The following is a 12,378-nucleotide window of genomic DNA, read 5'->3' as shown; positions in this document are numbered from 1 at the left end:
GAAAACCACGGACAACCAAGCTCAGCGTAAGATGTTCACGTAAAAGGTGCACAGGTGACCTTGTTAAGGTCGTCAGAAATCGCTAGGTGTAGGCAACTTTCAACCGGTTTTATTGGTAATTTATATGGAGACGTAAGTAATCTACATCTACTGGCAGTCGTAGGTGGTCTACGGACATCATACGGCAATGACGATGGTGATGCATATTTGTATACGTTGGTACAATATTCAAAATAATGCAAACAATTACCTTACAATAATTTTCTTTGTATCGGTTTCAGAGTTTACACCAGTACAGCTTTGTACACTTGATTCACAGTCGTCGTAACATCGTTTTTTGTACATTATTCTAATCTGCACAGGAATAATATTAGATTTTCGCGAATTGTGCCATAAACAATTAAAAACACATTATATATTGTAACTAATAATATATTTTTAATGATAACTAAATAATATTTATTTCGTGGAATACATGCAAATATTTTTTTGGGTACAAATAGAAATAGCTAATGGATAGTTTTATAAAAATTGATACTGTACATAATAAATGATCATACGATTTATTTTTACTAAAATGAATTATTATAAACCCTTACAAGTTTTTCTTTGCTGTTTATATTCCTTAGTTTAATGTTATCATTTCCTTCATTGGTTATTCCTGTAACGGAAAGTACTAAAACCATTAAGAATTTTACTAAAATTATAAAATTATCTTATTATTATGATTTATATTAACTTGGTTTAATTTTAAAATAATCACCACCCGCGAAATCTTTATGCCAGTAAGTTTTATTATTTTTTATATTATTTTTATTGGCATTATTAACACTGGAGTCGTAGTTGTGTTCACAGTCTGAACCTGAAAATAGATTGATAATTTATCGGTTATTGTAATAAAATAATTATTATTACGATAGAAAATATGATCGACACAGATGAACACTATTTATAAGAAAAGCAATTTTATTAATAAATGCATAAACATAGCATACAGCGTGAAATGCCCTTTATACGGAAAGTAACAGAATTAAATTAGTATTCGATTTCTGATTGCCTAGTTCTCGATAATATGGGATAAATTATATTTAATCTTAAAGATAATTTAATCGAGGCCAACTGATGCCTCTTGAGTAATTATTTTTAAACTTTTAGATGTAAAAATAATTACTTTTTCTTTTGTTCTTCATAACGGGTCTGTATAATTAGCTAAGACTTGAAATTAATTTTTTAAACAGCGTTATTTGTCGTTGGGTTAAACAGAAGTGTCTCAATCTTCGTTCCACTCCAAGAACTTTTTTAGCCAAGATTTCCTTACGCGACCAACATATCTTAGACATAATAGGTTGTGCTCATATTGTATTAAATTTTTTGCTCCAGGCAATGAAATTTGTAATCTGTGACGATGTTCTTTAAAATTCTTGTTGATATCCTGATCCAATTCATAATAAGCATTTGTTTTATTATCAACTGTCCAAAAATATTGATAAGCATTGCTTTTTTAACTGTATTTTGTATTTTTATTGAAATCTTTCATTGTTTAAGATGCGCATCCGTAAAAACGTTTACGTAAGCGGTAAGTACATAGCAGGCATTTAAATAATCTTTTTTTATGTTTACGCATTGTCACATTATTTCAACTTTGAAAGTTTTTAAATTCTTATTATGTATGTAGTTTTGCCTTAAATTCTTTCAATAACAAAAATCTTAGTATGTATATAAGGGAAAGCTTTACATGGTCGTTAAAAAAGCACCGTTAAAGTCTGTCAAAAGTTATAAACGGTGGGAAGTAAAAAAAACAAATACATAGTTTTGAAAAAAAAATTGAATCTTATGTTTAAATATTTAAAGTCTATAAGGAAGTATAGGAATGGCAAATTTGTATATTTGAATCGTATTTGGCCAAACGTGAAGTATATTCTACAGAAATTACATACAAAAGAAACACTATATGTAATAATTTTTATTACACTCTTTTTGGCATATACGGACTGCACTACGTCTAAGTGGTAGTGTCTTTTGCACGAGGCCGTTTTAGTGGATCACCACCTCGACGATTTCTGCTATCAAACAATACTGTTAATGGTGTTAACATATTCAAACTTGAAGAGCGCAATAAGACAAATGATGTTTTAAGTACATACCGTCACAATTTATACAAATAGTGTGTCCGGATTCACAAACGTGTACATTTTGTTTCGGTGTTACGTTTTTACATAGTTCGCATTGTAAAAATGGTGCCTCTAAACTCTGAAACAAAAAACTTATATGTTCATCTGTAATGTACTGTATTATAGTAGTACTGTACTATATTATATAGGCGGGGATATGGGAAAACTACGTATTTAATTATACAATAATTTGCCGTAGTTGGCCATAAAATAATAGGGATAAAAATGAGATGTTGTTAAAATTTTCCAGAAGAATTTATCCATGGACTAAAGTGCAACCGAAACCGTTGTACCGCGCCATAGAAAAGTGAGACGAGGTGGGGCAAGGAAAAATGAACACGAGTGTTGTCGCTACGAGCGTTGACGGTGGACTGAACGAACGGCGCGGCAGTTACTCTCCCGCCTCGCCGCACACATACCTAGGGCGCGGTAAGGCGATTTCGGTGGCCCTATAATGATACATTCATTAGTAATAATCGGACTGATAAACTTGCGAGAGACTATATAATAGTCTAAGGGAATGATCGACCCCTTCTGTTTAAGTAGTTGTTGTTAATCAGTTTGAGTTGCTCATGTTATGCAGTACAAAGCAAAATGTTTTACCATGAAACGTCATCTATTACGTGTTTTGACTTAGGTTCTATTTATATTACGTAAGCTTATGTACAAAGGTTTGTTATTCCATATGTCCATTTATGTTAATTTCGTTCCTCACAATCCACTGCATCGTTTTAATTTAGTATTGAATCTAGCGAAAGTGTGTTCGAATTGTCTTAATAATATAACTATGTAAAGTGGGTTACGAATCCGGACAATAGTTGAATTTATAAAAAGTCACGTAAACATTTACACGAACAGGCGGCGCGAGCAACTGCTTCCTATTATGACAAATTGTTATTGAGAGAAAATAAAAAAAAAGTTCAGTTAAATACCTTGTTTAAAAACATGTTAAAAGGTAAATAAATATATCAAAGTCGTAATAAAATGTTGTCATTTACGTAAAAACAATATAACATTCTTCTGTTGACATTTTCATTTTGACGACAGAAGACATCCTGTCATGAACTGTCTGAAAGTCATCCATAGAGCAGATATATTAAAATGTTTAAGGTATTAAACATCGATCTATAAATAAAAAAATATATCTTTAACATCAAATTAGATATTGCATCAATATTATATTTTTACAGTTTTCAAATTTATCCAATTATTATTTTGTGACTGATAATATGAAATATATTCGTAATCACTAAACAATAATAATATTAATAACATATGTCACATGTAAAAGTAAATAACTAAGTTATTAAAATATTTATTAGCTATCGAAGTACGTACCACAAAAATGTTTCTCTTGTGATCTAAAGCTGGTTACAGGCCGCTTCCAACCGGTCATGTTGAAAACCTGCGGGAGGAGGCTTACCTCCAAAAGTGTACGTCCCATGGCTGGATGATGATGATCTTTCAATAGGGTCTGTGGATAAAGGTGGGTTTGACAATCACTGGCTTCATTATACTTAACATGAAAAGTCTGAAATTTAAAAGCAGGTTAAATAAAAATAACATTCCTTGTCTTTGTAAAAAAAGAAGGAAAAAGATGAAAATGCATTACTAAAATATTTTATCAAATTATTGAAAAATGTTTTAGTTAAATTGATTAATTAGTGAAGGAATACTCGAATTCAAATTTACTTTGGTTATTGTTTGTATAGTAACGATTTGAACGAATATTGATGTAGTAAAACCTTCTAGCAAGGGAGATGTGTTCAGTATATAAAGAATTTTACTATCAATGAAAAATAAAACCGATGTCTTCTTCTAATCAATTTTAGGTGGATTTTTTATGTAGTTGAATTTAAAAAATCATTTTTGTGAATTTTATTTTTTTTTACGTTTTTTTCTTAGATGGCGTGCACACTGTAATTCATAAATGACAATGTAATAATGCTACTCGTGTATTGCGGTACTCATAGAGGCGGTAGATCGCGGGTCTATAGACTATTCATAAGTAACTTATGAGAGTCATGTAAGTTTTACGCATGCAGTCTATGTTTATTAAGGCCACCGTCTACGGTAAAAGACTTCGACCTAAAACTTACATTGTCCGTCAATTAGACACAGTAAGGAAAGTGAGCTGACAATAATGTATTCTTATAATTATATAATACATTTCTTGCGTTTATTACTTATTGCAATAACGTTAATTACTATTGATCAAAGTTTATGTACAATTTTTTTTTCTCAAATTAGAAATGCCAACTCATATTTTAAGTATGGTTTAATAACATTGCTATTCAATGATAAACATTGTGTTGTGATTATTTGTGATGAAATTTTTATCATCATCATTTCAGCAGTAGGGCGTACATTGATGAACGTACGCCAATGTTCGAAGCCCGGTTGGAACCAAAAGCATCTAGCGTCTTCCGACGATCTAAATAAGCTCTTGTTCATCTTGTTTGTGGACGTCCAAGGCTGCGCTTGCGCCATGGTCTCCACTTTAGAACCTTAAGGCCCAACAATCACTCGCGCGCTACTTGTTCTCTCCACTGCCAATTCAACTTGCCAGTCTGATGAGCTATGACGGTTACATTAGTTCGTCTAATTTGATTGATTCTTTGACCGATTCATTTAATTTTCTCGATTTTCCTAATGCCTCTACATAATATTCTGAAACTTGAAAACGTTTTATTTTATTCCGAAGAAAATCGTTGCTATGCATGTACACACACACACATACATATATATAAATATATATATATATATAAATATATATATATATATATATATATATATATATATATATATATATATATATATATACATATATACGCAGGTAGAATTTCGTAAAATGGGTTTATAAAATATTAATTATTCATTAAGTAAATTCATTTGCGTTTTGTTACGAGGTGATTTTCATTGATAGCTTAAAGTAGTTTGTAATACTACTGTTGTTCCACGTCGGAAAATTTTTCATTTATTAATGCAAGTTATAAAAGTGATGGTTTATGAAGATATTTTACGCTTCAATATAGATAGTTAATTGGCAAAATATTGTGTGTTGAAAACTGTTCTGCTTCGCTCACGTCGATGCATGTAATGTTATTTTATTATCGGCAGTCAATGACATAACCAGAGTATATCAATCGTAATAATGCCATACAAATTGTTATAGCGCTGCATTGTTCGCGGGACAAAGAATGATTCGCACGTCATTTTTACTCCCCTTTAATGATTTGAACAAGATTACATTTTTCTTGATTTGAAAAAAATTACATCGCAATGCGTAAGATTAGACGCATCGTCAATTTTAATTTTACTTGGTAGAATAGCTAAATTTTTGCTTTAACACATAAAAGCTACGAGCTTTTACAGAAATGTTTTGTATATGTTAACATAGTTTTTTCAGTTCAAGACAGAAATAAGATTTTTATTGTTGACCTACTTTAATATGTATTTAAGTACGTCAACAATAATACATTAATATTCTAGTAATACTTACTACTCTTCTACTCTTGTTCAATAATATTCTAAGTCAATACAATTATACTTTAATATTCTAAGAGTACCAACAATAGGAACCTTACTCAGCTACGTACTGTTTACTGTTTTACAGGGCTGATTTTCAGTAAGGCTCCCGCTTTTTTGTATTTTTGTATTTTTACGGCTGAATATTACTACACGCAACTGCAATTAAAGGTCGGATGGGGAAATTAAATTCATAATAATAGATAAAATAAAACAAAATAAAATGTAGCATGCGAATCAAATTATAAATTTGAAAACACTATTTTCGACAATTCATCGAAGTTGAACAACAGTATTCAATAGAGAACTGGTTCAAAGTTTGTGTAACGATAATATAAAAATCGTTTGTGGAGTTTAATTTTAAAAATAAATTAGTTAAATGAACGTATAACGGACTTTTGTGTATTCTAAGAGTATTGCCCACCACCAACCATACACCAACATATAAATTCGCTGAGGAGTTTCACTCGCAACATTCAATACATGGACTCCGAAACGCGTGATACATTTGTTTTTATTTTGGTAAATTTTATTAAACCAATTTGTGCATCGATTTTCATTATATATTTTTAGTAACAGTGTATTTTTTATTAACTACAAAGATGACGTTAAAGGTAAGGTGCTTTTAAATGGATTACACTGACAAATTTATATAACTAAGCTTTCTATTATAACTGTGTTCAACGTGTTCTTAAAAAAATCAATGTAAACTTTTATTACATATTCAGATAACACGATAATTATTTCAATTAAAACCCTTTTACAACGGAAATAATGGCCAAAGTTATAACAAATGAGAATATTTATTCATTCTCTTTTATTAAAAGCGAGTGGAATAATGTTTACCTAATATTTTTTGATACGCCATGTCAATAATGTTGCGGTGTTTCTATAGTTTTTGAAATGCAAACTTCAGTTTACCACTGCATTCACCATATTGAGAGAATGTTATTTACATTATTCCATTGGTCCAGTAATTTCTCTTGTTTTTTTATTGAATATATGATGAATATACCATGAATAGATAATTAATAATGTGCATCTAATTGTCGCACATCATCCAATGTGGTAATATTGTAAATCTTACTTGTAAATGATGTACATTGATAAAATAACTTTAATCTTTTTTCTTTCTTTTTCATAAGAGATAATATAAAATTAGTACATTTTAATTCAAAAACTCATTCCAGCTAGTATTGGTGGTTCTTACGTTTGTCGCTTGCGTTTACGGAAGACTTTTTACATACGTACGTCCAACCGATTTATACCCGGAGTCGTCCCAGGAATACACCCAGTCCCAGCTAAGCTTTGACGACCATCATATACCTGACGACGAACATGTGGATTATTACGTGAGTTAAATAATGATCATTTATAATTAAAAATCTTTCCATCCAATAAGAAAGACGTTCTTTATTTTTTTAGACTTGGTGGTTTTTCTTAATAACTCTTTGTAAACGTAAATATCGTGAGATGTTTAAATTGACAAAATTATAAAACCTTTTATAAGGTCTTTAAATAGAAAATAAATTGAAAAGTTGTATCGCTAGCGTCTTTGACGGTCCCATTTACAGGCCTTCTCTTGAATAAACAGTAGTAGGGGCCTTATTTCACCCCGATTGATATTTGGTAAGTATCGTTAATTTACATTTTATTAGTAGAAAGGACTCGGGGAAACTTTGATCTTCAAATGTAGCGTGAATCTATTTCAAGTTGCGGTTTTGAAACCCCTTGCTAATACCCGGAGGTTGAGTTCTTTAACCACTAGATTACCACCGCTATAGAGTTTCAATTAATTTCTCTTTATTATACATCCTACGTACTTTTATTTATTGATAATGAAATTAATTTAGACAGCTTATAAAAGGAAATACACAAAGTAAATTTTTAAATTCATAACGTCATTGGTTTAGAATTTTATCTAACCTTATGATATTTTATTTGAACGAAATGTACAAGTTTAGTAATAGTTATTTGATTAGTTTTTAAAGGTTTGTACCACGTTTGTTATACCATCTAGGTTAGTTGCAAGTCTGCACACATAAATAAAAGAAATGGTCGTAAAATTAAAACTAGAAATCCTTCAAACACTGCAAGTATGTTATAGTGTTTAAAAAGGTCTCAAGTACAAAGTCAAAGTTTAAATGGGGTTATTGACCTCGAACGCAAGCAAGTTACGCTCTGGTTGCACTTTCGTTCAATCACTTTCTTCACCAATACTTGTTTACAACCTTGACAATTTTTTATTAAATATAGATTAAGTAATTGTTTATAGTCTTTTTAAATAGTTTTTTTTTAATTTATTTTTTAACATAATTTAAAAAAGTAAAGTAATACAGAAACTGTGACATTTGGAAAAATATTGCAAAAATTAATGCGTGTATAAGTTAATTTTAAAATTAATTTATACAATCTGTGGTATTTTTTTCGCATCCGATTCTCGAAATAAGCAATGAGTATTTCTGTTTGTATCTATACTACATTTGTAACAAATACTTAATAGTCTTACTAAGACAGCATCATAAGAGATAGTTACAATAAATAGGTTTCAAGTAATATTAAATCAGTATTATTTTATAGGATTAAAAGCACTAACTCGTTTTTAGAATCCCATATTGTAAAGTTTGAATTTTTTTTTTGTTTTCTTATCATACTTAGCACATCTTGATTTATAATAAACATATATCACTGTTAACATGTCTCTGAGAGTTCCTATTTTACTACTACTTAGCTTTACTGTCAGGAGCTTGACTTAGAATAAGTTTTTCGATTAAAAATAATTGTTTTTATGTTCGGTCGTCTCATCTCTCTAAATTGATAGATTGTTAAAGTTATTGCGAGACAAGAAAAAAATATTTAGATCTGCGTAAGTAATGTCATGAAAAATCTTATGGTATTTTCCAACTGTATAAGTAGTACGCAGCTTTCTCTTTAATTGCGTAGAACAATAGATAATCGTTTCCACCGAGAAACGTTTTGCTCACCAACGAGGTGCAAGTAAAAATCTTTTTTATCTCTTTGTGACGTCAAGTATTTCTCATAGACGAGATCGCTCTTCCTGTGAAATATTCCGTTTGTTAAAATGCTACGTGCAATTCATCGGTTGGTTTAATGCACAGGCGGAAACGGGAAGTGTTATGTATTCAGTTATCGCTACTTGGAATATTTCAACAGGCTATGAATGCGTTTAATTTTACATTCATTGCGAAATTTTGTTAAATTCATATAATATCATTTTCGATCAATGAGAGTAATTGTATGTATTTTAAATTTTATTTTTGTGTTACTAGAATAAACAATCAAGCTATTATTATATACCAGTCTTGGTACTTTGATTTGTATTTTTTTGATGATATCGTATTTCATCAATGCTCGACTTAGACGTCTTCTATAGATTTTCAATAGGAACAATAGAAAGCGGCCTGCGTCCAGCATCTTCCGATGACTTTAAAAAAGTCTTCTGTTACCGTATGCGTGGATGTCCCACGCTGCGCTTGCCGTTGTGTGGTCTCCACTCCTTGAGGCCTAGCAAACATCTGTTTAACACGCTATGTGGCCTGTTTACCGTTATTTCAACTCGTGAATCCACTGAGCTATCCCGGTTAGTTCCGTTTGTGTACGGATCCCCTAATTATTGATTCCACCTTATAATTATATCAGGAAAATAGTTGTCTCTGTGAATCGCTCAGCGGCGATAAGTTTGCCAATGAGGTCCGAAATGAGAGTCCACGTTTAATATTGTATTTAAGTTTATTTAATTAATTTATATGAATTTAGGGACATATTGCATCAATATCAATGCAATTCGATGTATCCATTGACGACGCCAGCTTAAATAATGTATCTTAGGTAATATTTAAAACGCTCTACGTCACTGACTTGACAGAGGCGTGTCGAAGGAAGTACCGTTTGCGTAAGCGCACGTAAGTGTTTTTGTCGCTTACATTGGGAGCGACGAAACGGTTTCTAAAGAAATTTGTATTCCAACATACTTCCGAAAACAAAGCTTGCAATTGGAAATAGTCAGCTTTGAATAATTTTTGGTATTATACGAATAGAACAAAATTATGTTTATTTGGTTTACACTGCTGTCCATATGACGTTTTCAAATTCCACAGGGCTAGGAAGCCTAGGGAGCCTCTGCTCGGGTTACTACATACTACAATTTTATCTGATCGGGACGGTTCCGATTTCTTTGATCGTTTCCCGGATGTTCTTGGGAAGTTTGGAAGGCGTTAGCCCTGGAAGAACAAGTTGCGGTAGAAACTTCAGCAACCTTTCTATGTAGAATGACTGGGGTTGGCGACCCTTGTGGTACGAATGGTTTTCGAACGGCTGATATTTTTATATTTTTACTTTATTTTTTATTGTTATATAATAATTATTTGCCTAAATAGTGATTGTCTTGACTGTATGGTTTCATATAATGTATTCAAATTGTATTAAGACATTATATTTATTAGTTATAATATTTATATTATATTTTCTTGCTAGTAGATATCGTTAATTTATGTCTGACAGTACTCCCATTCTATTAAATATTGTATTTTTGATATTGCGACTCGCAACAAAATACAAGAAATGTTAATAAGTTTTATTATTTATCAACACTAGTTTTTAGTAAAGAGTTATCATATTTTAAGAGTTACATATTTAGGTTCTATCTCCTACTAAATACTTATCATTCTAAATCGTTTATTACTAAATAAAATAATTATTTATGTTTATATATTATTCTATTTCAGGCTTATCCGAAGTACGCGTTTAAGTACGGAGTCAATGATTTTCACACCGGTGACATTAAGACACATGAAGAGACTCGTGATGGCGATGTTGTAAAAGGTTTAGTTTTTTGATACTGAGTTATATAACTTAATACTAATGTTAATAATACCGATGTTCAAATAATTTCTTATCATCATCATTATAATTCTGGCCGTAAGATGTCCACGGCTGGGCTTAAACCATCCCTTTAGTTTTCCAATAGGACCAGTTAAAAGCAGCCTGCATGCAGTGTCTTCCAACAACCTTAACTTGGTTGTTTGTCCATTTTATGGGTGGACATGTTACGTTGTACTTGCTAGTCCGCTGTTCTCCAGTACCTCAAGGCCCAAACGTTCGTTTGTTTTGCGCGCAATGTACTTCCACTATATTTGCCATTTCGATGAGCTGTGTCGGTTATTTCCGTTTGTTAATTATTATTTTTAACATTAATATCGAATGAATTACTGTACACCTATCGAAATAGCAATTGTTATTATTTGTGTTTGTTATGCATGGGTGGTTTAAATATATTATGATATAGAGATAGAATATTATCCATTATTTTTCTTTAACACAGATAGTTTTGTTATTGCCAAAAATAGTAATTATGTATGGATTAAATAAATTTAATTTCTTTACAGGCCAATATACAGTAGTGGAACCCGATGGTTCAATCAGAACCGTGGATTACACCGCCGATAAACACAGCGGTTTTAATGCGATTGTACACAAAACCGCACCAATTTCACCCCATGAAGCGGCTCATTATAAATTCTCAGATTAGATATAAAAGATATTACAATTTCTAAAACTATCTGTTTTGCGTCGCCCGTCGATTTGTCTGGATCACTGTATAGAAGTTCCAGAATGAAGATTTTTTTTTTTAAAAATTTCAATACTATACAAGGGACAGGTATGGTACATTAAGTCGTGGTTCGGCTCTCTCGGATATCCTCGAATATGAACCCTGAATGCAAATTAAGTTACAGTCCAAGCTTGGATATCCTCCGTGGGACTTCGGCAGCCACAGCAGTATCCGCCGAAACGTCGTAACATTTTGGCGATTACCCAAGTCAGCGGAATATTTAACGTGTCCAGAGCAGAAACTTCTGAAGGAACCCTCGAGCTTAAATGCATTGTAAAAAGATTTACGCTAAACGCCTTAGCGATTGGCCTTATTAAAATCAGCTCGACAAAGATAATAAACCGATATCCTTTCGTTCATATATTAAGATCACGGTAGTCAACATTCTTTCAAATTTACTGGAATATTTATATGTCTTTGCATACTGCGTGTGGGATAATATATATTATTGCCACAACACCAAATAAAGTCGTTTATATGTCGTACGTAGGCGACGCTGCATGTATGGCTTAATTATTAAACAATGATATAAGTACAAGTGCAAACATGTACATTTATTACTTTGATAACTCTATTTTAGAAATTGTATTACCTTCTTGTTATTTATTCCTATGTGTTCTATGTTAATGTTTATAGGTATAAGTTTATTCTTGTCTATTTTGTAAGTACTTATTCAATTGGCATCTATTTACTCGATCTCGATTTGTGCTCGTTATTTATTACGTTGTTATTGTTACACGCGTTGTACCTGAAATATAATTAAAATTATAAAAAACAAATTAAGTTTTTTTTTTATTGACTTCCATTTTAATATTAATTAAATTCTCTTTAGGTACAAAAATTATTGTCGAGCAAACCGAATACCTGTATTTTTGCCGCCATACATTTGTGTGCTCGTATTTCTCCGTTTCCATTTGAAAATCTTACTAATTAGTGAACTTTTATTGGCCTAAAGTGTAACGCTTTTGTCATAGAGATCGATGATTTATTTTCGTAATTACAATAAAGAAGAACTGTATAGGATAAATAGAAAATGCTGGTGTAATAAAA

General features: G+C 31.3%; 1 protein-coding gene across 1 annotated transcript; it reads left to right on the top strand.

Moving 5' to 3' along the window:
• The first annotated feature begins 6,301 nt into the window (after positions 1-6,301).
• On the top strand, positions 6,302-11,247 carry LOC137931203 (cuticle protein 19-like). Its single transcript, XM_068774612.1, has 4 exons — positions 6,302-6,313; positions 6,884-7,051; positions 10,445-10,541; positions 11,105-11,247. Exons 1-4 carry the CDS (start codon positions 6,302-6,304, stop codon positions 11,245-11,247), a joined length of 420 nt encoding a protein of 139 aa, XP_068630713.1.
• Positions 11,248-12,378: the final 1,131 nt, after the last annotated feature.

Source organism: Battus philenor, unplaced genomic scaffold (genome assembly GCF_028537555.1).
Source record: "Battus philenor isolate CCGP_79_NKW_IND1 unplaced genomic scaffold, ilBatPhil1.0.hap1 SCAF_7, whole genome shotgun sequence".
Taxonomy (NCBI): Eukaryota; Metazoa; Arthropoda; class Insecta; order Lepidoptera; family Papilionidae; genus Battus; species Battus philenor.
This window is presented reverse-complemented; position numbering and strand designations above follow the sequence as displayed.